Source organism: Podarcis cretensis (genome assembly GCF_951804945.1).
Source record: "Podarcis cretensis genome assembly, chromosome: 4".
In the NCBI taxonomy this organism is placed as follows: Eukaryota; Metazoa; Chordata; class Lepidosauria; order Squamata; family Lacertidae; genus Podarcis; species Podarcis cretensis.
Genome location: NC_137173.1, coordinates 34996136 through 35022775, shown reverse-complemented (window position 1 = coordinate 35022775; position 26640 = coordinate 34996136). Strand labels below are relative to the sequence as shown.

Genomic DNA, 26640 nt, shown 5'->3' with positions numbered 1-26640 from the left:
GTCAGTATTCTATGCCCACTGAACTTACACAAAAGTGAATTCAGCTTTTCTGCATAGCTAGTTTAGCATAGTGGCTAAGAGCCCAAGTTACAAATGAAAAGGCCCCTGGTTTGAACCTTGCCTCTACTGCGACCTCTAAGGTGGCCACTGTGCCTCTGTCTTCCCATCTGCAATATGTGGGTTAATAATATTGACTTACTTTACAGTGTTGTTGTAAGTATTGCTTTACACATTTGCAAGTGCTATACAAATGTTAAGTATTGTTGTTGTTGCTTTTTTTTTTTTTTTTTAAAAGCCAGGCAGCAGGAGCGGGTCTCAAACTGCTGGAAGCAATTGGGGGATCCAAGCAATGTGTTGGTCGATGGAACCACTGGGCCAAGCTGGCTCGAAGTATTGTTGTTGTTATCATTATGCAGTAGTTTGGTATTCTATGAATGAGCGTTTTACTTTTAAAACTGTACTATTGTGAGACTCCTTATTCCTGCATATTTCCAGTAATTTAAAGGAATTCCAAAGGAAGGAGTTGAATATCGTATGGGGAGGGCCAGGGAAATGTTGCACATAAAAGCTGCAGTCTAACACTTTTAACGCCCTTTTCACTAACAGTTTCACAATGATTTTCTTCTGCCTTTTACATCTTATTTCCCAACTCTTCCTGACATAATTTCTCATTTTAAAAATATTTGCTAAATAATCAATACCCATTTCGTGTTTTATTTGTTTAGCAAGGGGACAGGGAGTAAGAAAAACAGGCATGATTCTGTTCCAAATTACCAGAAGAACACTGGTACATGAGATAAAGCTAGCAGGCTACTGTCCAAACAGAATTCTCTACATGACTGGCCACATTAAGGCAAAATGCACAGTATGTATGATTTTTAGAGAGCTAGTTACTACTTTAAGCAAAATGGACCAAGCCCATATGTTACACTTGAAAAAAGTCAGGCTCCTAACCCTTAAAAAGCTGCTACTGGAGTCTAGATATTTTAATTCCCTCCAATCCATGCAGAGTAGGTTCCTAAAAATCTTACCCTGGGTCATTTTAAAAAAAAAGGAAGCTCTTCATTTTGATTCCCAGAAACATAAAGATTCAAGAACTCTGCCACAGTCACTCTCTCAGACTACATGGAAACTCAAGTACATTTTCTGAAACATGATCATGAGCTAAAATTTCCAAAGTGCTTTTGACAATTGCTAGTATTCATATCAGGTACTCTTTGTCTTTATAACAACCAGGATTTTCCTAAGACCTCCAACAATGGATCAATACATTCCCCAAAACACATATTGCTAGAAATTTGGTGACAACCATGAATTCTGACATGTGCCTAGAATATAAAATTTCTGGATTCTAGCAGAGATCCTTATATTCTTTTTGGGTTGCATGTATATGAAGAACTTAAGAAGTCTATCTCCAGGAAGTCACAATTGCAGGACCATAACAGACAAGTTCAATCCTGGAGGTGACCCTAGAATAAAAGATTTTGTATGCTAGTGCTTAGCCCTGATTTTCATTAGTGCCATTAGTTTTTGCACCTTCTACCCAATACTTCTCTCTGAACCACGCTTATCCAATGAACTTCTGTGTTTGTTAAAAAGTAAGCAGAAAAGACTGTAAAGACCTTCCAACATCACAATGCCCTTTGGAATTCTCCAGCAGTCTTTGCTTACGTTACAACCTCCAAACTCATTTGCTCATCGTCATATCACACAGTACAAATAAATAAACTTTGTCCAAATAAATCAGAATGAATGTTGAATAAACAGGTTGACTAGAAGCAACCTGTGATAAGTGAAGTACAAATAAATAAACTTTGTCCAAATAAATCAGAATGAATGTTGAATAAACAGGTTGACTAGAAGCAACCTGTGATAAGTGAAGTTTGAGGTCTGCTGCAAGTCACATGGAGTGCTACTCTAATTCAGTATATGGCCGCACCTAAATCTTTTTGAACCCAGACTGGAATTTGGAAGCAATCCCATTATACAGAAAGCTGGACTCTCCATTTGTGACATAAAGCAAAACAAAAGGTCCAATATTTAAGTCTAAAAATTAACTTTTTAGATAGAAACGCCTTGAAACAGCCACACACTAGGAATCATAAAGGAGAGTAATCATGCACCAAATTTAGCCAACTTGAATATTCTGACACCAGTGGATAGTGAACCTGACATGGGGTAAATTTTCCCATACCTAAAGAAATCTATAAGAACAGACAATTTGGCGTTAATTACTGTAAGCTACATTGTATATGTAGCTTACAGTAATTAACACCAAATTAATTAAAGCCAAGACTGTTTATGCACAGGCAAAAGATGCACCAAATATAAAAGTCACAATCATACAGTGAAAGGACAAAACTAAAGAACACTTTTATGTGTACTATCCAATCAGGTGAGACCAGATTCTATTCATAACAACAGCAAGGTGTGTGTGTTTATTCTCTAAGGCTCTAATTCAAGTAAACAAGCAACCAATCATGCTGCAGAGTATAAGTCCTGTGGAATGCCCTTCTGTCAGATGTCAAGGAAATAAACCACTATCTGACTTTTAGAAGGCCTCCAAAGGGAAGTTTTTAATGTTTGATGTTTTAATTTGTTGGAAGCCGCCCAGAGTGGCTGGGGAAACCTAGTCAGATGGGTGCCATATAGATAATAACTTATATAATTAGAATTATTATTACTCAGAAACTAGGTCAGATGAATTTAGAGGGCGTTACTTCTATGATAACATGGGAAAGATCCAAGTATATTAGTATCATAGCAGTTTTGTAGAAAGAAGAAGTTTGAACAAAAGTACTCCAAATTAAAGTTAGAAAAGATGAACTCGCTTAGACATTTTCCTGAAACAGAGTTGAAAACTGCCAAGAAGATGAATGTTCAGGTCAGACTTTAAAACAATTGACACCACACTAACTAAAATGAAAATACGTTAGGCACACATATTGGGCTGGATCATATAGACTCAATGAAAATTAAGTCAGCTTTAGTGTGAACCCTTAAGAAATGCCATGCTGAATGAGATGGAGATCTGGCTGACTTTGCATTATTCTAGTCACACCAACAGCTAACCAGAAGCGTGTGAGATGGTCACAGGTGAAGCGTGAAGATGACGGGCATCCCCCCAATAGTGTTTATGTCCTCAGCATCCAGTAACTGGAGCCTCTGCATAGGGAGCGCCATTCAGCCACCGTTACTAGTGGGGAACAGCAGTTATAATACAGAGTAGCAAACCGGGGTCGGGGAGGAGAGTCCAAGGTGCTCAGCTGTAAACCTCGCCGGGTGGACCTTGATCCAGCTCAGCTCTCAGCCCAAACTGAACCACAGGTGTGCAAGAAGCTGCTTGAAAGAAGGGTGTTCGGGATAACCTAATGCCATAATAGGTTATACAGATCATAGACCCGATCCCAGACCCAGATCCCCCCCCTTGAGAAATGCCGCCTTGTTTAGGGAAGCCCTGTTAAGGCAGCCCTGTTTAGGGAAGCTTTTAATGTTTAATAGGTTATTGTATTTTAATGTTCTGTTGGAAGCCGCCCAGAGTGGCTGGGGGGACCCAGCCAGATGGGCGGGGTATAAATAATAAATTATTATTATTGTTATTTCGAAGGAGCCTGGGTTTAAGGGGTGGGGTGGGGATGGATCCCAGCCTTCGCTTTAAGCCCAACTTGACAGCTCGTCCTCCTCCTCCATTGGGAGCGAGCAGGGGCAAGCCGAGAGGAATGGGGGGCTGCGGGTGCAGAGAGCCCTGCCTGCTCCCTCGAGACACCGGCCCTTGCGGAGAGAAGAGGCAGAAGGGAGCTGCCCACGGCGGGCGGACTGGAGTCGCTCGGCCAGGGGGCTCCGGGCTGGGGCTGCCCAGAGCCTACAGGCATTCCGGGCGGGGCGGTTTCTGTGACGAGAGGCGGCGAAGGTGGGAAAAGCGACCCCCGTCCGCCCACCCCACCCTCCGGAGAACTCCATTAACCGATGGATTGTCCAACTCACCAGCTTCTCGGTGGGAGCGCTTCCTCCGCTCCCGCCATAGCTGTTGACGTGCCCCACCACCGAAGCCGTAAAGCGCGACCGACATTGCCAAGGTTTTCTGTCGCAATCTCTCCTCCTTGCGACATGGCTGCCGTAAAGCGAAGCATTCGCGCATAGACTTACGATTAAAGAACTGGAGCAAAGCCTTTAGGTTCCGAGTCCCCTTTGCAAGCTTTCTCCCTATCCCTTTTTCGTTCGTGTGTCCCTGGACATAAGTGTTTTTGTTTCCCCATAAGGGAAAAAATATATTTATGGAGGTATCCATTATTTTATTTATTCAGTATATTTCATTCAAATGAATCCCAAAGCAGCTTACAAGCAATAAACAAGTGTGATAGAACATAATACAGAACACCACACATCCGGCATAAATAATGTAGTATAATTAACATCGTAAGCGAAACGATTGCAACCTATAAAACACTGCTAGCAAAGCAACAACTGGATATAACAATTAGAGCAAAAGTCATGTTACACGCTTATCCAATCAGTGCACCATCTATTAGTGATGTTGTGAGAAGGATGAAATCCCGAAATGTAGACACTGGTGCTTTCCAAAGGGAACTGACTTTTGCATTGTAAACGGCTTGTCGCGATACTGTATTGCAAATGGTTCTCTAGCAATAGGGCTGGGGTGTGTGTGTGTGTGAGAAAAACCAACATGATTTTTCCAAAGGCTAAATCTGAATTAAACTTGGGGTGGCACTTTGACGTCGCGCGACCGCTACGGGGAAAAACAACCCCTTGAATATGCGAGGAGCACTGATCCCACAAGAAACCCCTCTCTAGGGGACCCTTTTATGTGCCTTTTGCAAGTATTACCGCTCCCGGACCAGCACCGCGTGCACAAACGCCCGCATCCTGAAGCCGCTTATTCCCAAGCAAAGCACGCGGAGGCGGAGCGGCGACCACGCGGCGCTGGAGTAAAGCTTCCTCCTCTGCCCGAGGGCGGCGCCGCGCTCGTTGCTCGGGACGCCTGAGGAGGCCCCGGCCCACACCCGCCCCTCGGGGCGGGCCAGCCGGCGGCTTCCTCCGCTCCTCCCCCTTCTCAGCCCTTGGTAGGAGCGGCGTGGCCTCCGGAGGAGCTGCAGCATGGGGGACACCCTAGACGAGCCCTGGTGGGAACCACGTGAAGGCAGCGGCAGCAGTCCAGGTACCGAGCAGTGGCGTTTGCTGGTGACTGAGGAAGTTCAAAAGCAAAAGCCTTGCTTTGCCTCAGACTTTCTTTTGGCCGCCTTAGAGTTTGGTTGGCCGCCTGTCGTGGATGTTTCAGTTCAGATTCCTTCATTGCAGGGGGTTGGGCTAGATGACCCTCTAGGTCTAGGGTCTCTTCCAACTCTGTGACTTTCCTTTCTCGCTCTCTCTCCTCTATACATTTTGTCTCCACTTGGGCAAAGCAACTCAAATCTTCTCTTTCCAGCCCCAACCTCTGATTTATTGCGCTCCCTTCACTGCTGGAGTTTTCCTCCTGGTGAGATGTGGGGCTAGTGCCGGATTTACACATTAGCTAAACAAGCTGTAGCTTAGGGCCCCACTCACTGGGTGCCCCCCCAAAAAATTAAAGGAAAAAACAACTGGATGAACATTTCCAAAATATAAGATAAAAACAAATAAAATAAAACCTACATACAGCAGCAGTGTTTAGTGTTGTGTAGGCTCCTATTTGTTATGTGCAAATGGCTTTAGATACCTATTACGTCCATAAATTACCATATAGCATATATTCAACACAAAAAACAGCAACAATTTGTTGTTGACTAAGGACAGCTGGAGGGACGCGGGTGGCGTTGTGGGTTAAACCACAGAGCCTAGGACTTGCCGATCGGAAGGCCGGCGATTTGAATCCCTACGATGGGGTGAGCTCCCGTTGCTCGGTCCCTGATCCTGCCAACCTAGCAGTTCGAAAGCACGCCAAAGTGCAAGTAGATAAATAGGTACCGCTCCGGCGGGAAGGTAAACAGCGTTTCCGTGCGCTGCTCTGGTTCACCAGAAGTGGCTTAGTCATGCTTGCCACATGAGCTGTACATCGGCTCTCTCGGTCAATAAAGCAAGATGAGCGTTGCAACCCCAGACTCGGTCATGACTGGACCTAATGGTCAGGGGTCCCTTTACCTTAAGGACAGCGGGACATATAAAGGGCCCCATTACATTCAGTAGTTTAGGGCCTCATCAAACCTAAATCCTGCCCTGTTTATTGTGCTCTCTTCACTGCTGTTTTGCTAGAGCAGGCATCCCCAGACTCACCCTCCAGATGTTTTGGGACTACAACTCCCATCATCCCTAGTTAACAGGACCAGTGGTCAGGGATGATGGGAATTGTAGCCCCAAAACATCTGGAGGGCCGAGTTTGGGGATCCCTGTGCTAGAGTTTTCCTCCCGGTGAGATGTGGGGCGTTAGGATAATGGCCCCAAACCAATGAAATGCATTTTAAAAACAAATGAATAAACAGTGTTAAATTGCCTGCTAGGTTTCTGACTGGGATTTGTTCTTCAGCTGAGCTGAGGAGGGACTTGTCTCCCTTCAGCCCCTTTAGGAAAAGAGCTTGGGCGTGCTGCATTTTTTGAAATCAATTTGGCTTCCAACTAGCCTGTGAAACAGGTGGCGCGAATGAAACTGGAGTGAAACTTTCAGGAGGAGTGAAACTGGAAGCAGATCCCCTTATAAAAAGGCCTTGAAGCTTTAAGGGTTTAAGGACTGCTGCTTATGAGGGGATAAATATAAAAGGGGGTGGAGGGTACAGTTCTCAGGGACCTATGGCTGACCCCTTTCTTGGGTTTCATTCTGCAGACTTGGTTGATAGAACTGTGTAGGGATCCTTGCCTGTGAAAGAATGAGTATGTACAATGTGTACATGTGATTGGGCATATATGTAACGTTTGCATGGTGAACATGCACACCCATCACCTGCATCTAATCTCTGGCCTTTGCTTACATACATATATGCCTAATATATTGAAGAGGGTCTTCTTGACATAACAAAAGACCAGGGTTCTCACTTATGAAGACAGAGAAGGGATATATACATTACAAAAAGTAATCTCAGGATTTTGGGTTCGAGCCCCACGTTGGGCAAAAGATTCCTGCATGGCCGGGGTATTGGAGTCCTTTTGTGATCCCTTCCAACTCTACAATTTGGTGAGTCTATGAACCATATATAAATATATATTGGTCTTATACTTCTTTGGCTGCTTTTCATTCTGTAAAACAGGGGTCGGCAACCTAAGGCCCATGGGCCACAAGCGGCCTACACGGGTCGTTTAACCGGCCCACAAGCTACCCCGAACCAAGCCACCCGCTCGGCGAGTCCCCACGCGCTGGTCTAAACTGGCGCAGTGTGGGGACTCGCTTCCGTGGCGCCGGAAATAGCTTATTGCGCATGCACAGATGCCAACGCTGGGAATTGCGTCTATGCAGATGCTGGAAATCGCACGCATGCGCGATCCAGCCCACAGAGGGATCTCCACTGGAGTGAACCGGCCCAGGCGAGGTAAACCTTGCTGACCCCTGCTGCAAAATATCTGGAGTATTGTAGCTTGGTGATGGTGCTGAGCATTTTTTGCTACCATATGCCAGATCTCTTTCTTCCTCCAACCACAGTTCCCAGGTTTTTCTGAGGAGACAAACATCTGTGAAAACTATTAGAGCATGTTGTGTAGCTATAGCCAGAGAGTGCTTTTTGGCAATATGAATGCTGCCCTCTAGCGTCCCTCACTTAAGGCCTTTCTGTATAACTAGTTTTTGGTGGACTACAATATAATGTTCTGTTACTGCTGTAGGAGGGTGAGCTTCCTGCGATGGTTCAAAGCAAGCCTTCTGCAAAAGAGTTAATTTGTGCTATATTTGTGCCTGAATTATGGTCAGTTTTATTCCAAACTCTGTTGGTACCATGATGAGTGTAATGGAGTCTGGAGGCTTCTCCATCTTGGAACCTCCAAGGGAGTTCACAGTAGCATCTTGGGCCTAAGATTCTATGGGAAACTTACTTCCTGTTGGTCCTGCCAACTCTATTAGGGTGTCAGGATCCATAGCAACTCCATCTCCTATGGGTGGTTGCACCTAGGATACCTGCGGCCTGGGTATTTTTATTACAGTACTAACTATTATGGAGTACTGTCACTTTTTTTTTACTGCTGCTTATGGCAGCCATTTTGTGCTGGCACCCATGGCACCATTATCAATATATGGTGTACCTCATTTTTTACTCCAAAATTCAAACTTCAGCACAATTACTAGTTATTACACAAATAACACCCCCCCCCCAATTTCTTGTCATGTGCCATTTCCCCAAAGTTGTATTTCTCTTACAGGGCTGTGTAATAAATTGCATTTTTTGTGTGGTGGCACGTACACTTAGGAACTCCCCGTCTATTGACATCAGGCAGGTGCTTTTGCTGAAATTTTCTGCTCCTGCGCAAAACATTTTTGTTTAGGCAGGTGTATTCAGACATTGGGACGTGGGTGGTCCTGTGGGTAAAACCTCAGTGCCTAGGACTTGCTGATCGCAAGGTCGGCGGTTCGAATCCCCGTGGCGGGGTGAGCTCCTGTCATTCGGTCCCAGCTCCTGCCCACCTAACAGTTCGAAAGCACCCCTAAGTGCAAGTAGATAAATAGGTACCGCTTTATAGCGGGAAGGTAAACGGCGTTTCCGTGTGCGGCGCTGGTGCTGGCTCGCCAGATGCCACTTAGTCACGCTGGCCACATGACCCGGAAGTGTCTCCGGACAGCGCTGGCTCCCGGCCTCTTGAGCGAGATGAGCGCGCAACCCTAGAGTCGGACACGACTGGCCCGTATGGGCAGGGGTACCTTTACCTTTACCTTTATTCAGACATTTGTAGAAGTTACATATGTTTTATTCTGCTTTTTGGTTTGTTCTTGATTTTAATTAGCTTTTGAAAGTTTTGAAATACCCGTTTTTAATGGTCTTATATTGATGATGTATTGTTTTTTTGTAAACTGTTTTAAGGTTTTATTGTGATTAAGTGGTATATCATTTTTGTTAAATAAGCAACATGTGTTATTTTATAATCTGTTTCCATCATATGCTTACTTGTTTGACGTCAATAGGCTTCTCCTGTCCAACACAATAAAGGTAAAGGTAAAGGGACCCCTGACCATTAGGTCCAGTCGTGGCCGACTCTGGGGTTGCAGCGCTCATCTTGCTTTATTGGCCAAGGGAGCCGGCATACAGCTTCCGGGTCATGTGGTCAGCATGACTAAGCCGCTTCTGGCAAACCAGAGCAGCGCACGGAAACACCGTTTACCTTCCCGCCGGAGCGGTACCTATTTATCTACTTGCACTTTGACGTGCTTTCGAACTGCTAGGTGGGCAGGAGCAGGGACCGAGCAACGGGAGCTCACCCCGATGCGGGGATTCAAACCACCGACCTTCTGACCGGCAAGTCCTAGGCTCTGTGGTTTAACCCACAGTGTTAAATAGACATCCTTTCCCATCACATGTGATATGAATAAAACTCGCAAAACTATTGTAGACAAACAACTAGGGTATGCATTAACTGATGTTCTGCAGGACCCCATGACATGGACTTGGTTAGGCTTCACTTGTATGTCGGGGCACGTAGTGTCAGCTCTCATGAGTTTAGACAAGATTCAATGTCTGTACACAACTCTGACATGATCCCGTCTGGAGGTCAGATGTTTACAAGCTTTGCCCTGATACCTTATTTGCCTAGGGGAAACATTTTGAAATCTAATAAATGGTCATAGGTACCACAAAATGCCTGTTTCACAAAACACCAAGCAGGCAACACCCTCCAAAACAAACAAATCTTCAATTTAAAAAACAAGTTGGTAGGGCAGGGGACCTTGGTGGGCATCAAAGTCTGGTGTGTCTAAGGGCTTTGTGGTACCCACAAGCACCATGTTGGAGATCCTAGCTCTAGAATGTGTCAAGGGGAGAAATAAACTCTGCAGGTCTCTGAGTGAAATAAGAAAATGCAACAGGCACCTCTATCTTATGCAGGTATTCCAGTACTGTATCTATATTGCACTGTTCATAATTACATTGCAGTGTTTGGTGTTTGTCACTCAATTCTCACTCAGTGGCGGAGCTTCATGCTCTGGCACTGGGGGGTGGAGAGCAGGCAGGGGCATGGCTGGTGCATGTCCTGGGGGTGTGATGCGCCGCCTGTGGGGGTGGGGCGCCCAGCGTGGGTGGGTGGGGCAGCTGCGATGGCACCCCACCGGGATCGCACTGCTGGGGGCGGTGTGCTCCCCCCGCCCCCTCTTCCTCCACCAGTGTCCTCACTCAGGCATACATGCCTGGGAGAGGGTTGACTCTCCCCTCCTTCAGAAGCAGCCTCTGCCTCCTTCAACAGTCCCACCTCAATTCTTAGGGGACAAACCTCCTCTTTCATAGTCACTTAGGGCATGGGAGACCCTCATTTGACATCAGAAGCCAAAATAATATGGTAACTTATTGCATTCCCCCCCCTTAAATTTTTTCACATATGCTTTGCAGGGAATTGTTGTAAGAGTAACATCTCCCTCCTTTGGATAGCACCTTAGGAATGTTGCTCAGTGATGCATATTATTTCACATTGACATATGAAAAGATTTAGCTTTATAATGAGACATAGGAGAATGTTCATTGCCTTGCTTTACAAACCCAAACACACAAGAATGGTACTGGCTTTAAAATAATTAACTGTCAATTTAAAAAATACTTTCTCATTCAACCTGCTATGTTAAACACTTCGACACACAAAGTAAAAAGGTAAAGGTAAAGGTACCCCTGCCCGTACGGGCCAGTCTTGACAGACTCTGGGGTTGTGCGCCCATCTCACTTAAGAGGCCAGGGGCCAGCGCTGTCCGGAGACACTTCCGGGTCACGTGGCCAGCGTGACATCGCTGCTCTGGCGAGCCAGAGCCGCACACGGAAACGCCGTTTACCTTCCCGCTGGTAAGCGGTCCCTATTTATCTACTTGCACCCGGAGGTGCTTTCGAACTGCTAGGTTGGCAGGCGCTGGGACCGAGCAGCGGGAGCGCACCCCGCCGCAGGGATTCGAACCGCCGACCTTTCGATCGGCAAGCCCTAGGCGCTGAGGCTTTAACCCACAGCGCCACCTGCGTCCCGTTGACACACAAAGTACATGGGAATAATTAAAATACACAGCACCTTAGCTTTTAAAATACATAGTCTCCTTGCAAATAATCCACTTCCTTCATATATTGTATGGTATCCAGCATTTCTGCCTCTCTAGTGCCATTGCTCCCCAACTCTTTTCCCTGTTGGGGATGGGTACTGAATGTCAAACCCTCTAGCCTTCTCTTGTGTTTCTTCTGCTGCCATTTTGGTGTCTGGCAGGAGAAGTATGTTCTTGGTGCCATACCACCAGGTTCTCTGTAGGTGGAAGGAGCAGGACAAGCAGCCATTGCTATTTGGCCTGAGTTGTCTACTTCCCAGTTATCCATTTGCAGCATCTTCCTCCACCTTGGTCATATCTAAAGTTTTAGTATACTGTTTGTCTGATACGACTTTGCAAACAACCTTAAGAAACACCGTCACCATTTCACCAGAATAAAATGCTCTCAGGTGACCTTCTAACTATAGCTACCGTTAAAGCAAGTGAAATGATCTACATAGTAACAGACCATATGTAGATGGACATAATTTCACTGCTGTGTGGAGTAACCTTGCAAGAGCTAACATCTGAACTAATTGGAAACCTCATTTCTCACTCTGTGCTAAGAGGCAACCTCTGTTAATGTGCTGCCCGGTACAGATCAGGAATATGGAGCACCCTTACACTGCTTTGTGGAGAACAGAAACTTCATAAGATGTCCTGATGCTTTATAATTCCAGTGTCAACGTTTTCTGCCCATGTATGATGCTTTTATATTACCTTTTATTTGCATAGGTCTTGGGGACAAAATGGGCATGGTGTATCCTCGTTACTCAAAAGTTAGACATTATTCTATTACATATCAGGCCGGTCTATCTTTTCCCACCATTTTGAATCACAACACTGGGAATGGTTTTGGTGATGTGTGATTTTCCAGCTTTACTGTCCTGGAGTGGGGTCTTGAGTTGCCCAGTAGGTGTCCTCACTGGTGCTACCGTTGCACTGGTATTCTTTGGTTTAGGGATCCGCGTAGGAATCGCTTGACGAAAGACATCAGCAATCTGGGATAGATTACAACAAAAGAGAGAGGAGTAATTGTTAAGGCTGGCAGTTTGCACAGTTCTTTAGTAAACTAAACATACAAATTGGCATGAAATATAACTTAAAATTGCTGGAATAATACAGTTTTGGGGTTGTTTTTAAAGAAGATACTAGATAGGAATGTAAGAGCTGTGAAGGACTTTGTCTCTAGATGGCAGCAAAGTTCAATAGTTTGTAGAAAATGACCATTTTCAAACTGAAGCATATTTTTTTTAGTGTCACTGGGGATTGTGCTTGACCAAATTATGAACAGTGGGGTTCTAGATTTTGTTAAAGAGCTAACTGAACCAAGTAGATAATCAAGACAAATGTTTTTACAAATTGCTCAAGATGTGTTGTGAAAGGGACCATCAGGGAAAGCAAAGGAAATATTTTTGGGTCCATATTACATCCATATTTTGGGTGAGAGCGACACGAAATATTTATTTCTGTTCTGTTTCTTTTTTTTAGCTATGTCCTGATTTACAGTCTAATAGGATTAATCAGGAACAGCACTTCTGTGATCATTTGGTCACTTTGTGACTTGGTGTCTAGGCTGTTTTCACTTTTTGTAAAATTAGAAGACACGGGAAGATTTGGCAGGCATCCTTGCTTTTGACCTAGATATCTCTTAAACACCTTTTCATGTTGACAGGTTTACGCAGTTGTCTAAAATATACCCTGAGTAGCTAGTCATTTTAGAGATTGCTTTGTATTGTTTTTAAGTGTCTTTATGTTGTTATACACTGCCCTGATGTTTTTGAAGGAGGACGGTATATGAATACTTAAATAAATAAATATAAGAAAGGCATGTGTGTGGCTTGAGATGGCAGTGGCTTGTTGCGCCTCTTTCTGGAGCTGTGCAGATAGTAGGCTAGAAGAAAAAGCTACCTTTTAGCCGCTTGGATGCTACCTTGAGGCAGCTGCAATTCATGGTGGGCAAGAAGGAAATGACAAGACTGCAGTAAATATAAGTAGGGATAGAGAACCTGTGGACATCTAAATATTGTTGGCCTCTAGCCAGCATAGGTAATTGTCAGGGGTGATGACTAGAAGGTGATGACTAGAAGGCTACAGGTTCCCATCCCTGCATTAAACCAAACCCATTAAACCTAGCTGCTAAAAACCACACCAAATAAATGTATAATCAGAGGTATTGACTGATCTTGGGGATTGCAAATCAACATAGCATAAACATCTTCACAGGTCAAAAGTTAACACTTTGGATAGTGTCCTGGAAGAAATATGGGTGCTTAGCTGATTTTGGGTACTGTGGCTCTTCTTCGATCAGCAGGTGGGCCACTATGTTGTTCATTAGCTGCAGCTTCCAAACAGCTATCAAGGGCACCTGTTGCTCCCAAAGTCTATTGAGATTTATTTTTAAGGCAACCAAGAGAGAGATGTTCAGAAAGACTGACTCTGCAAGGAAGGCTTTTATCCTGATGATCGGCTGGAAAGGATAAATAGTGTGACTGGCAATCTGAAAATGCAAACAACTATGGCGCTTAGGGGACGCGGGTGGCACTGTGGGTTAAACCACAGAGCATAGGACTTGCCGATCAGAAGGTCAGCAGTTCGAATCCCTGCAATGGGGTGAGCTCCCGTTGCTCGGTCCCTGCTCCTGCTAACCTAGCAGTTCAAAAGCACGCCAAAGTGCAAGTAGATAAATAGATACCGCTCCGGCGGGAAGGTAGACGGCGTTTCTGTGTGTTGGCCACATGACCTGGAAACTGTACGCTGGCTCCCTTGGCCAAATAAAGCGAGATCAGCGCCGCAACCCCAGAGGTAGCCACGATTGGACCTAATGGTCAGGGGTCCCTTTACCTTTACCTTATGGCACTTAGAGACTACAAACATGAGAGACCAATGGAAGCTGAACATTGCCTACTGGGGTACCGGTACTTTACTCCCCTATTTAATTTGTTTTACCTAATGTTTTATGTGGGCAGAAGGTCCGCTTGGACCAGCCTTGCATGTGTATATCTGATGTCTGATTGAGCACATACATCCCCTCTTTGAAAAATTAACTGGTGAATGGAATTTGTGTGTATATGATGTTGAACTGATAAGGTTTGGCCTACAGAGGGTGCAATTGCTTAATTTCTGTTCCATTTATATTCTGCTGAGTGTGATGTAGTCAAGTTCCCTTCATATACCTATGGGTAGAAGCTGGTTTCCCTTCATATTTATCCCCCACCTGGGCAGAAGACCTGATATGCTGAGAAGATAATTATTTCGTATATGAGAGAGCCTGGAATAAATGGGCTGGACTGTTTCTGTTATTTTTTAATGCTACTGCCTGAATTGCTGAGTCCAGATCTACTTAGGAAGTATTCCTGATTAGTTCCTAGGGCTCATCATCTTTCCTGTAAGCTTTCCAAATGCTTCTAATTCCTCTTTGGCAATACATATAGCCAAAGAAACCCACGTGCAAATACCAGTTTAGCCTTGGAGTTCTTTGGCAACTGCCCTTGTGTGTCAGCTTAAATTTTTCATGTCTGCTGTACAAATTAATATAGTACGTTGTTTCACAGGGCTTACGTAGCTTGGTGAAATCAGGATTGTGAAGCATGTTTCGTACAATAAAAGTGATATATGTATATACACAAACATACAAATATGCAAGCTTGTTTTCTCCTGCTACGGAGGGTAGGACCCAAACCAATGGATTCAAGTTACAAGAAAGGAGATTCCCACTAAAGATCAGGAGGAAATTTCTGGCGGTAAGAGCTGTTCGACAGTGGAACCAACTCCCTCTGCAGGTTGTGGTCTCTCCTTCATTGGATGTTTTTATGCAGAGGTTGGATGGCCACCTGTCATGGATTCTTTAGTTGAGATTCCTGAATTACAGAGAGTTAAGTTAGATGACCCTCAGGGTCCCTTCCAACTCTACGCTTCTATGATTCTATGAGGTAGCAGAACTTCAGGTACTTAGGATCATCTTCTTGTTGTTGTTTATTAAATTTCTATATTGCTCTTCATCCAAGGATCACAGGGCAGTTTACAGTATAAAAACACAAATGCATAACATAGTAACAACAAAAAAATACCTCTCCCCCAGTTTAAAAGGCCATTGATTGGCTAATTAAACAAAGGCCTGGGAGAAGAGGAAAGTTTTTTGCCTGGCACCTAAAGATATGTAACAAAAGTGCCAGGTCAGCCTCCTTGGGGAGAGCATAACACAAGCGGGGAGCCACCACAGAAAAGACCTGTTCTTGTGTTGCCCCCTTCTAGATCCCTTAATGAAAAGCAGTCCACAAACTTGAAATAAACAAATAAAAAATCATCCCTGACCTGGCTGGGGATGATGAGAGCAGGAGTCTAATAATATCTGAAGGGCACCAGATCCCTCACCCCTGCCTTCTAAGGACACTTCATCTGCGAAGTTGCACCTGATACAATTCTCAAATCTGGCGTTGTTTACCGCAAGGATGCTTATCTCCAGATATATATGATCCATAAGGCCATATTGGTTAGAGACAGAAACCTAACTGTCATCCCTGATATAAAAAGTTGGCAATCATTTGTAAATACCAAGGGTGGGCACAAGCTAAGCTTCTGGATTCAGCTGATTTCAATGGAATAATGCCGAACAAGTGATGATTGTTGCCATTGACATTAAGGTAAAGGTAAAGGTACCCCTGCCCGTACGGGCCAGTCTTGACAGACTCTGGGGTTGTGCACCCATCTCACTCAAGAGGCCAGGGGCCAGCGCTGTCCGGAGACACTTCCGGGTCACGTGGCCAGCGTGACATTGCTGCTCTGGCGAGCCAACGCCGCACACGGAAACGCCGTTTACCTTCCCGCTGGTAAGCGGTCCCTATTTATCTACTTGCACCCGGAGGTGCTTTCGAACTGCTAGGTTGGCAGGCGCTGGGACCGAGCAGCGGGAGCGCACCCCGCCGCAGGGATTCGAACCGCCGACCTTTCGATCGGCAAGTCCTAGGCGCTGAGGCTTTAACCCACAGCGCCACCTGCGTCCCAATGCCATTGACATTAGTGGGAGGTAAAATGTGCTCAAGTTTTCTGCTTTTGTAGACAGATTACAGCCCCCTTTTAAAATGTTGAATGTATATGTGCCAGGTCTTTCTGTTTTGTGGCGTTAGAAAGAACCACTTAGGCAAGCAGCTTGTCAGTGACAACCACTGGGTTTAGTATCTGTTTCTTGGAGTTGGCCGGCAGATGAGCCCACTGACCAGACTGAGGCAAAGGAACTGGAAGTGCCAAAGAAAAGAAGGTCACTTTTATCCTGCTTCTGCTCTTCTTTTTCCTAGCACAATATTTTTAGGTTTTCACTGCTAAACTTATGTCAAACGCTGGGAACAAGCTATAAACGGCTTTTCCTCTAGTTCTCTTTGTGAGCTCACCAGCGGCATAATAATGTAAGAAGAACCTTTTTAAGATCTGGTCAGAGGCCAATCTCTTCTAGCATCCTGTTCCCGCAGTGGTCAGCCAGATGTCTATAGGAGTCCTGCAAGCAGGACCTGAATTCAACAGCACTCTCTTCCCTTGTGACTCCAAACATGCCATCTCCAGTAGTGGAGGCAGAACATAGCTGGCCACTGTGGGAGATGGAGCGTCACCCTAGAAGTATATTTGGTCTGATCCACAAAAGCAGTACTTGCCTGGGTGGTGCACAATATGAGCTAAATAGTCTTAGATTTTTGCTGTTTTCAGTTACAACATTCAGTTAGGATAGCCTCAGGGCAATAATGGGCAAATGGCTGATTTTCTACTTGCTCATGTTGCCCTTTATGATGCAACTGATCACCCAAGGATTTCTAAAGTTTGCATTATAGGTTGTTTAATTTAATGTGGGTTCAGGATAGAATTGCTTAATTTCACAGGATGTGGTTACCATTTGAAGCATTTAGAAAGAAACCCTATATTTAAGTGAAAAGCAGAGGAACCTTAGGGGCAGTTGGCATAATCTGTTGCCAACCCGTTATAGTAATATTATGATAGGTTTTTCTTTTCTAACATGGTGTTTGGCATAGAATTGGCGTTTGGAATAGGTCTTTTATTCTGTTGAACTGTGAGCCTATACATATTTTTTCCTCATGAGTAAGTCCTTTTCAAATCACTATAAATTACATGCAAGTCAGCAGCATATGCAGGTTTCTAGCAATGATAAAGGAGAGTTGTGGCTTGGCATTATTAAATGAGCCAAGCAGAGCTTGAAGTAGATAGCCAACCTTCAGAACTTTGCAGAAACCTTATTGTCTTGTCTCTCCTTTTGATCTTTTTTTTAATAAATCAAATCAAATTAGACTGTCTTCAGCTGAGTTACTGATAATTAGGTAGTCCTGGTGTGATTGTTCTCAGCCAGTCTTTCTGTACTGTCTAAGTAGCTGCTGTTGCATGTGGCTTGGTCATTTCTTGTCTACACCTAACTCTTTTCTTGATTCTAGTTACAGGTAGGTAGCCGTGTTGGTCTGCCATAGTTGAAACAAAATAAAAAAATTCCGTCCAGTAGCACCTTAGACACCAACTAAGTTTGTTATTGGTATGAGCTTTCGTGTGCATGCAGATACTTCTTAGTATCTGAAGAAGTGTGCATGCACACAAAAGCTTTTTTCTTGATGTTCATGCAGTTCTGTGTAGAAGCAATAGGATTGTTGTTGTTGTTGTTGTTGTTGTTCTATTGTTCCTATGAAAGGTAGCTATTTGTTCCACTGCAGCACATATCCTTATCTTGAGAGTGAGGTGCAATGCTTAAACCCAGAAATTTGCCTCACATGCCTAATAAATTTCTCCTGTTAAATTGGGGCTCTGATCTATAAGACCAGGATTACAAGTATGCAGTTTTTACATTATTTGTATGTTATGTGGGCCAAGCTGACCACCATACTAAAACAGATTTAATAATATGCTTCAAATACCTGTAGTTAGATACCTGGGTTAAAAACACAAACTTGTGTTTTGTATCTGAATCCTGTCTGCACTGGAATGCATGGGTGCAATGCCTCCCCTTTTGGCTGACATTTTAAATAAGGTGTGTTACAATGCTTGCTCCTCCCCAGTTTAAAAATAATGCCTCTTTGCTTGTCTACATTTGTATATGCAGTTTGTTTGCATCTTCCTCTGTTAGATCATGTGTACATCCTGGATTCCGTCCTGGCAGATTAGCCAGTTGTGTGGAATGGGACTCATTTTTTTGAAAAGTGAAACCAGCTCTTTCAGTCGATTGATAGGATAGTTTTATGGACTGCATCCTAGGTTTACCTTGGGTTATTTACCTTCAAAAAACCAAACATCTATTTGGTAGTTTTGTTTTGTCAAATTGGCAAACTATTCATTTGCAAATCATGTTTTGTGTGTTCAATTCAATTTCTTTTTCTCGCATAGTTATAGTCGATATCTGAAAAGTTCATCCAAAGCAAGGCTTTATTGGATCCCTGGTTATTTTTGCCTGCTATTTCCTGATAGGATCCACTTATCTTTTAAATCTTGTCTCTGTTGAATGCACATTATTCCTGATATATTCTTGCAAACTAAATAAATAGTTCATCAACTGTGCTGCTGTTCTTCTAATAGTTAACTTTCTCAGCTTTTGAAAACACCTCTTCATAATAATCATAGCATTTCAGCAAAAGCCAAACCAAAAGAGATGCTTCTTTTTATGCTTGTAATCCAGAGAAAGTAATCAATGTGAATTTCCATGGATTTCAGCAGAATTTAAGGTGTGTCAAAATTTCTCTAAGATGGTGATCTATGTCTTAAAGACTTAAATGCAGCTGATAAAGCAATCTGAAATATAATTTACTTTCTTTTGTAATATCAAACCAGAATAACTAAGGCTGCACTCCTATGCACCTGGGGCAGCAAGCCTTGTTGAACCCAGTGGGGCTTACTTCTAAGTAGATAGATATATAGGATTGCACTGTAAGTGTAGAAGATACTGAGTTGTTCAAGAATATTGGTATTTAATGTGAATTTGTGTGTTAATACAACATCACAAGCTTACTTACCCCTCAAAATACCTCTTACTCCACCTGAGATACCCCCGCCCCCAATTCACACCTGTTTTAAATATAACTGTTCCAATGTGATTGCTGATGCACGTACCTTTTGCTTGGAAAATAAGAGCAATACCTATGAAGGCTGCAGGTCAAGGCTCTCCTCGTACTTTAGAGTAAACATCTGTAAAAGCTCCCCCCCCCTTAAGTGCGCCTTTAATTTATCACTTTATTTTAGCACGGAAATTGTAATGTTTTGGTCTGAGTCATACATTAACCATAGTTAAAAAGTAAGTATGGTTTAATGAGACTAAACAGTTTAACCAAACCATGAACAGAAGCCACCATTGGTTATTGGCTGACTCCTTATGGTTTGCTTGGGGAGGTGGGGTAGGGGAACTAGGAGCACTGGTTAATATCTAACACCAAGCCGGCCTTTATAGTGTCTTTTCCCCAGTTGCATCAGAGATAGGATTGGAGGTGGAGTGAAGCATGCACTAATCAGCACCATGCACCAGCACACTGCTCATTCATAATAAACCATAGTTAATTGTTAACTATGGTTTAGTGTTACATGCATACTGAAATAACAACTTATAGATATTCCAATTTATGATTTGGATCTTGGATATGCCTTTGCCTTACAGCAGGCATGGGGAACCTCAGGCTCATGGGCCTAATTAGTCCCACCAGGCCTCCTCATATGGCCTAGGGGATAGTTCTGGCCAAGCCATGCCCACCTGTCCTACACCTGATGTTGTATATGGCATCAAGCATGGGACAGGTAACAAAACTGGCTCAGCCAAAAATAGGTTTGTGGGCACCCCTAGTCAGCTGATTGTCAGGTCTTGCAAAGTGCTGTTTTGTGAAAGTTTTGCAAAGTGCTGTGTCAAATGTCTGCGGGCAAAAAAAGTCACCGGAGATCCTTGGGAGGTGATTGACAGATGGCCAGTTTCACCCACCTGTCAAACCTGGTATGTGAGGGCCAGAGGAGAGAACAGCCTGGCCCACTAGACAGTTCCAGTTCCCCTCCTGCCTTACAGGGTCACCTGTTTCTACATGAATCTGGCTTTTTTGAGGTCACCATTAGCTAGTGCCCCCACCTTCAGGGATTAGGTGAGTGGCAAATGGAAGTGGGGCTTTTTCAGTGATGGTCCCTGTATTTGGAATGCATTCTCCAGGGAGTTTAAATGGCCACCTTCTGTTTCACTAAGTTCCCATTTGAAAAAGTTGTGTTTCATGTTTGAATAAACTTGTTCTGCTGTCTTGTTGGGCATCTGACTGAACAACAGCTGTCTGTGGACAGCAGGTTGTTGTCCCGTTGTGGATTATGCTCATGTTCTTTGTATTAGATTTTAATGTTGTGTTGATATTTTCTTTGTCTTTCTGAGAGCTACCTACAACATACATATGGAAAGGTGGAATAAATGTATTTTTAAATGAATGAATTTATATGTCTCAATTTATTTATAACACTTTGCTGATTTTCCTTTCTTTAATGAAGTGGTCATGTTAAAAAGGGGGGTAGTGTTGGAATCATATTTGCATGTTTATAGGAGCAAAAATCTGTTGGGTACTTGGTACAATGCTGGTGTGTGTGTTTGCAGTGAAATATTTGTGAATGCACCCAAAGTTAAGGACAAATTTTATAGTTTAGCCCATAGTACAGGCAGCTGTTATCCTTAACAGAACTTGGGCTTCATTTTTACACGGCCTTGGTATTCATTGAATATTGTCTGTCAGAATTAGATGTGATGGCAATTTTTTTTCTGTGTTCACTACCGTATTTTTCGCCCTATAGGGTGCACTGGCCCATAGGGCGCACCTAGTTTTCAGGGGGGGAAATCAAGGAAAAAAATATGACCCCCCCCCCGCAGCTCTGGGAGCAGCGGACAGGCTGCACGCAACCTGTGCGCTACTCCAAGACCTTCTCCCTGCTTTTGCGGGAGGTGGCAGAATTCCCCCACCTCCCGCAAAAGCCCACAAGAGCCGCGTGCGACTCCTGCGGGCTTTTCAACCAGGAGGGAGAAGGGACTGAAACGGCCAGTCAGTCCCTTGTCCCTCCTTGGGGGAAAGCCCCAAGAGCGGCACGCTCTTTAAAGGCTGCGCGGCTCCTGCGGGCTTTTCTACGAGGAGTGGGAATTCCCCCCCCCCCATAGAAAAGCCAGCAGAAGCCACACAGCCTTTAAAGAGCGCGCGGCTTTTGCCTGCTTTTGTGGGAGGTGGGGGAATCCCCCCCCCATAGAAAAGCCCTCAGGAGCCGCGCACTCTTTAAAGGGTGTGCGGCTCCTGCGGGCTTTTCGACCCAGCTTGTAGGGCTCAAAGCGGGGTCGGAGAGTAGCGCGAAGGCGTCACACGCCTTCCCGCTGCCCTCCGATCCTCTGGGGCTGGTGATGGGTGGAAGCGCTGCTTTCCCCCACCGCCAGCCTCAAAGAGCAGACTCTCCTGGCTTCAGCGAAAGCAATGCGAAACCTCCAGAGCGCAGGCTTCGGAGGCTTCGCGGTGCTATTGCTGAAGCCAAGGAGCCTGCATTCGCCTTCATTTTTGGAGGGGAAAAAGTGTGTCCTATAGGGCGAAAATACGGTACCTAATTTGATACAGGTTAGTGGCAAAGCTATTGCAGTTCATCCAGGAGGTTCCCAGGTTGAACTCCTGGCATCTCCAGTTAATAGGATCACATGACGTCTGCCTGAGATCCTGGAGAGCTGCTGCCAGTCAGAGTAAGGAATGCTAGGCTCGATAAATGCTAGGCTCGATGTAAAGTAGCTCCCCGTATTCAAAGTGTGTGGGTAAGGGAGAGAAATAACTGGCTTAAAGAAGTTGGAGTATAATTCTCACGATCCAGTTTGCATTATGGGGGGGGGGGACTACCAGATTACATTTCCCCCAAATGTTTTTCCTTGCTTGCTTTGAAATATTTTTACTTGCTTGCTTTGAATTGATATAGTGCTATCCCAAGTGCTGAAAGCATTTTGCACATATTCTCTTCAATCCTGAAAATTAGTGATAGCGGTTTCTCTTATTCTACCCAGAGAGCTCATTGCTGGCTCAGATCTCACCTCAGCCACTTTCTGGCTCTCGACTCATTCTCTTTACCACTATGCTACTCTGGGGTCTCATGTAATTTCATGCATCATTATTTTAAAGTACATGCAATTTTGTATGCTATTTGATCAGAAAGTACTGATCCGTATAGCAATAGAAAAATCAGGGAATGAGTAAGGTAGTGAACGAAAATCAACACGCTGTTTAAAGATTAAAATCAAACTGTTTTACGTGCAAAAATTCACATACAGAGGAACAAAAACGAAATGATTTCTGCAGGCAGTGGTTAAAAAACACAATTATTTACTGTTTTGTAATGTTAAAATATTTCACCCAAAAAGTTTCAGTCAAGAAATAATGTCAGTTATTGAAAACGTCAATACACAAAGATGCATTTATACAGGTGCAAGTCTTAAGTGTCTTACAAAAAGTTATTTAAATGAACAGGTAATACAGTAAGTGCACACTTTATATATGTTTAAAGAGACGGATCTTCATGTTAGTTCTGTATGCTGTTGTTGGACCACATGCAAGGAATTCTCACAAAGTTCTAATTAAAATAGTCCCAAATCTTTCTTGCCAGGATGTAGAGTATAAGTTTGTACTGGTGGTAAGTAAGTAAGTCAACACAGCGAGGGAGGGTCAGTTATACACATTACTTACTGTAATTTGTGATTGCCGTGAGAGAGGAGTGGCTGTTGGTGTAATAGTGATGCTGCTGGTGATTTTGTTGACACCTTTAGTTGGCGTTCCGTTAGCTAACGCTGGACTTCTGCTATCCTGCGCTGTGGTGCAAGGGCTAATGTTTTTTGCTGAATTAGGAATAGCTTGAACATAAGGGCTTCCTAAGTGAATATGTATTTTATTATCTTCAGTAGTTATCACACTAGAACCAGAACTGTTAGATCTCTGAAACTGCCAGGATGACTGCCTTTCAGGAGATACTCTAAAGATAGCATGCTTGTCACCAGTTTCCAGAGGCTCTGGTGAAAGTACCTGCTCCGGGGAACTTGAAGAACTTGTAAGAGCCAGAGGGGACATTGTCCTGTCAGGAGTTACTGAGCCACATGATTCAGGTGTTTGAGATCTAGCAAAGGCAGACACAGTAAGTGGTGGCACGGCTTGCTCTGGACTTGTATAACCATCAGCTACTTTAGATTTTATAGGCGTCAAAGACCCATTTTTAATTATGGTTATTCTTTGCTTTGGTGTGCCACAGTTGGGTATCACAGCTGTGCTTGTAAAAGAGTGGGAACTCTCTGTAGTAGGGCTTGTTATTTCAAGGGTAGCTGTGTTTTGTCCATGGTCAGGAGTAACTTTTATATGAAGAGGCTGGCCTGGTGTATGGCTTAGAACCAAATTTCCAGGCTGAATGCAGTTTCCATTCTGCTTGGTGAGAACTTTTCCATTTTGGATGTGGCTTTCTTTGGACTTCATCCACGGTATCCAAAGTTTACTATTGTTTACTGCATTTGCAACAGCGGCATTGTACTTGAAGGATATTGTTTGCTCATCATCATTGTTGTCGTCGTCTTCTTCATTGTCACTCTCTTCATATAAATGTCCATTTATGACAGCCCGTTCCAAAGGAACTAGACTCTTGTAATCAGGTGGTTCATTGTCTGCTGGTTCTGTTTGAACTTCCTTAGAGAGAACTTGCAAGTCGGAAATTCTCCTTCCATTGAGACTTGGTCTGAGGCTCTTACTGAAACGCCGATACCTCTCTAGTTCTTTAGTAAGGATTTCCATTTCTCTTCCCAATTCTTTGTTTTTGTTTTCTTGGTGGGTGAGTTTCTTCTGCAGGATTGTATGGTCTTCCCTTAGATGACATATTAAATCTTCTGTTGCCATGTACTCGTGAATTTTCTCCTTCAGTGCATCTACTTCCCTTGAAAGGTGTCCTGATTTGGCTGCTTCTTCCTTGAGTTTCCTGAATAATCTCTGTTCGTGGTTGCATTCCGTCTTCTCTGCTAACTTATACCGAGCCAATTCTCTTTTCACAACATCAAGTTCCTCTGATAGGAATCTGGCTTTGTCTTGTTCATTGATATATCTACGTTCTAAAGATTCAAATTCGTCCTCTGTTTTCATGAGATCATCTTCTATGGCTTTCATTTCTTTAAGTTTGTGCTTGAGCCTCTCAATTTCCTGGGCTAGTTCTTTAATCTTGTTGTTTTCTTGCTGCAAAGATGGGCTAGGCTTGGTAGTTTCCTTAAGTTTATTTTTAAGAAACTCCTTTTCAATGGCTTCTAAGGACTGAAGCTTTTTCCTTAGCAGGTTCATTTTGGAGGAGAGATCACTTCCTTTCTCTTCCTCTGCTTTTAGTTTGTTTTTCAACTCATCCCTGTCTCTTGTGAGATGGGACATTTTTTCCTCTGCATCAGTTTTAGATTTTAATGCCTTCTTGCTTTCTTCAATCAGTTTTTCGGTGACTGACATAACTTTTTTTTGTTCCAGCTGAAGTTGTGTGTTTGCAGTTTGTAGTTTTTCTTCTGTTTGTTTTATTTTCTCATTCATTGTTTTCCTCTCATCTACAAGCATGACCGTTAATGATTTCAGTTTAGTCAAATCTTCCTTAAGTGTGAGCTCTGTTTTTTCCAATTTGCTTTCAATTATTTCAAGCTCTCCTATACGGGCTTTTAAGCCATCCAGTTCCTGCGACAGCTGCTTTGTTAACATTTTTTCTTTTTCAAGGTTGCATTTCAAAGAGTAACATTCCTGCTTGCTCTTGCTGAAAGCATCCTCCAGTTTCTCAAGCTCCATTATTCTCTTGTTGAGTTTATCAACTTCTGCTTTGAAGTTCTTACTCTGGGATGCTTCTTTTTCTAGCTTCTTGTGAAGCTCCCTGCACTGTTCCTCCATTTTTATGAGTTCTTCGTCCTTCCCTTCCATCTCCAGTACCCTTTTCCTTAGTTCTTCTACTTCAGACATAAGGGTAGAGTTTCCGCATTCCCCTCGGTTCATTTTCTCTCTCAGGTCTTGCAGTTCTTCTTCCGCCTTCCGCAATGACTTATTAGTCTCCTCAAGTTCATCAATTTGCCGACTGAGGGCTGTTAATTTTAAGCGGAGCTGGCGGTTCTGGCTCTCTTCATTGGTTAGTTTGGCCATGGCAACCTCCTGTTCTTGGCAGGCCTTACAGGACTGCGCCTGAAGTTCTGCTTCCAGCCGGAGAGCTTTCTGTTCCTCTTCTTGAGCTTTTGTTTCTGCGGTGGAGAGTTTCTCATGAGCTTGTTCCGCAGTGATGGTCAAGTCTTGGATCTTTTGGCTTTGCAAGCTTAGCTGTTCTGTGAGTCTTTGCTGTTCATCCACGACCATTAACGCAAATGTTTTGAGTTTTGTCAGCTCCTCCTTCAATTTGTTTATTTTCTTGCTGTTTTCCTTTTCTTTTTTTGCCTGATAGGCTGCGTCTTGGTCAATAAGCTTTTTCAATCTGAAAGGCAAAAAAATAATCAAAATTACTTTTGTGATAGTGTTTCAGATATATACTTAAGAAATGAAGTGCTGTTTTAGAAAATATGAAATTCTTTCTTTTAGAAAACATTTGAACAGATAAAATAATATTTCTTGAACAGATATTATACATTTCCCGCAGTTGTAATTTTAACTTGTTCAAAGGTATCCGCTTCCATACCTCCTTCTCCTCTTCCTTTGGTGTGGATGCTAATGTGGATTATATATTGCCCTAGGGTAGGAAGGAGGTAGAAGGTAGATTGCATCTTGTAATTTCATGTTATCTTCTGCCTTGTAATTACCATTTTATGGGCATATTTGTGGTTCTGGCACACTAGATCTAAAACTCACTGCCATGCATCTTTTCATGTTAGCAAAAGGCCAATATCTTGCCCTGTATATAGACATTTCATGACCCAATATACTTTTTAATAGCATGTTACCTGCCTGTGTCATATTTTAAAAGTCCTATTATGGCTATACAAAGCTACATTAAAAATACACAAATGTTAATTGCACGAAACTCTACTTTTCGGAGAGCTTTAGTATTTTCGTGTTGGAAGCCTTATCTTAATTTTCTTTTTTTTCGTAGCAGTAAATAATAGTTTGATCCCCCACTCCCATTAATTGCCTAAGGCAATATGTTCAGATCCAGAAAACGCCCCTTAAGGTGGTAATAACTATAATTAGCTTAGTAATAGACAGTTTTATGTGGGGTAGAACACTTTTCAGTGCTTTCTGTTTTTGCGGAGAATATTCCATTTCATAAGTTCATTAGTGAAAATGAATGGTTACCAATTAAAAATACATTATTAGGCAAGCTTGGCAGTTTCAAAGTGCTTAGCTCTGCTTACTAAACTCAAGTAAAATAAACATTCTAAATTAGATACCCTTTAGCACATCAGAATAATAGAATTGTAGCATTGGAAGGGACCACAAGGCTTATCTAGTCCAACTAGACCCACAACCCTGAGATTAAGAGTCTCATGTTCTACCAAT

General features: G+C 43.4%; 3 protein-coding genes across 5 annotated transcripts in view; 1 reads left to right on the top strand and 2 right to left on the bottom strand.

The window, feature by feature from the left end:
- Window positions 1-4145, bottom strand: part of TBC1D23 (TBC1 domain family member 23) — a 32025-nt gene extending 27880 nt beyond the window's left edge. The window contains exon 1 of one of the 2 annotated variants that reach the window (XM_079973702.1): window positions 3985-4145. In XM_079973702.1, coding sequence (XP_079829828.1) covers window positions 3985-4130 — 146 coding nt within the window. In that variant the 5' untranslated portion in view covers window positions 4131-4145. The remainder of the gene's footprint in view (window positions 1-3984) is intronic. The other variant, XM_079973703.1, reaches the window with a different exon arrangement.
- An 891-nt stretch (window positions 4146-5036) lies between these two features.
- CMSS1 (cms1 ribosomal small subunit homolog) overlaps window positions 5037-26640 on the top strand; it is a 176831-nt gene continuing 155227 nt past the window's right edge. The window contains exon 1 of the mRNA XM_079974133.1: window positions 5037-5176. Coding sequence (XP_079830259.1) covers window positions 5116-5176 — 61 coding nt within the window. The 5' untranslated portion in view covers window positions 5037-5115. The remainder of the gene's footprint in view (window positions 5177-26640) is intronic.
- The window catches only part of FILIP1L (filamin A interacting protein 1 like), a 183505-nt gene continuing 167452 nt past the window's right edge, over window positions 10588-26640 (bottom strand). For both annotated transcript variants that reach the window (XM_079973377.1, XM_079973378.1), the window contains 2 exons: window positions 22855-25621; window positions 10588-12168 (listed from right to left, as the gene is read on the bottom strand). In XM_079973377.1, coding sequence (XP_079829503.1) covers window positions 11980-12168; window positions 22855-25621 — 2956 coding nt within the window. In that variant the 3' untranslated portion in view covers window positions 10588-11979. The remainder of the gene's footprint in view (window positions 12169-22854; window positions 25622-26640) is intronic.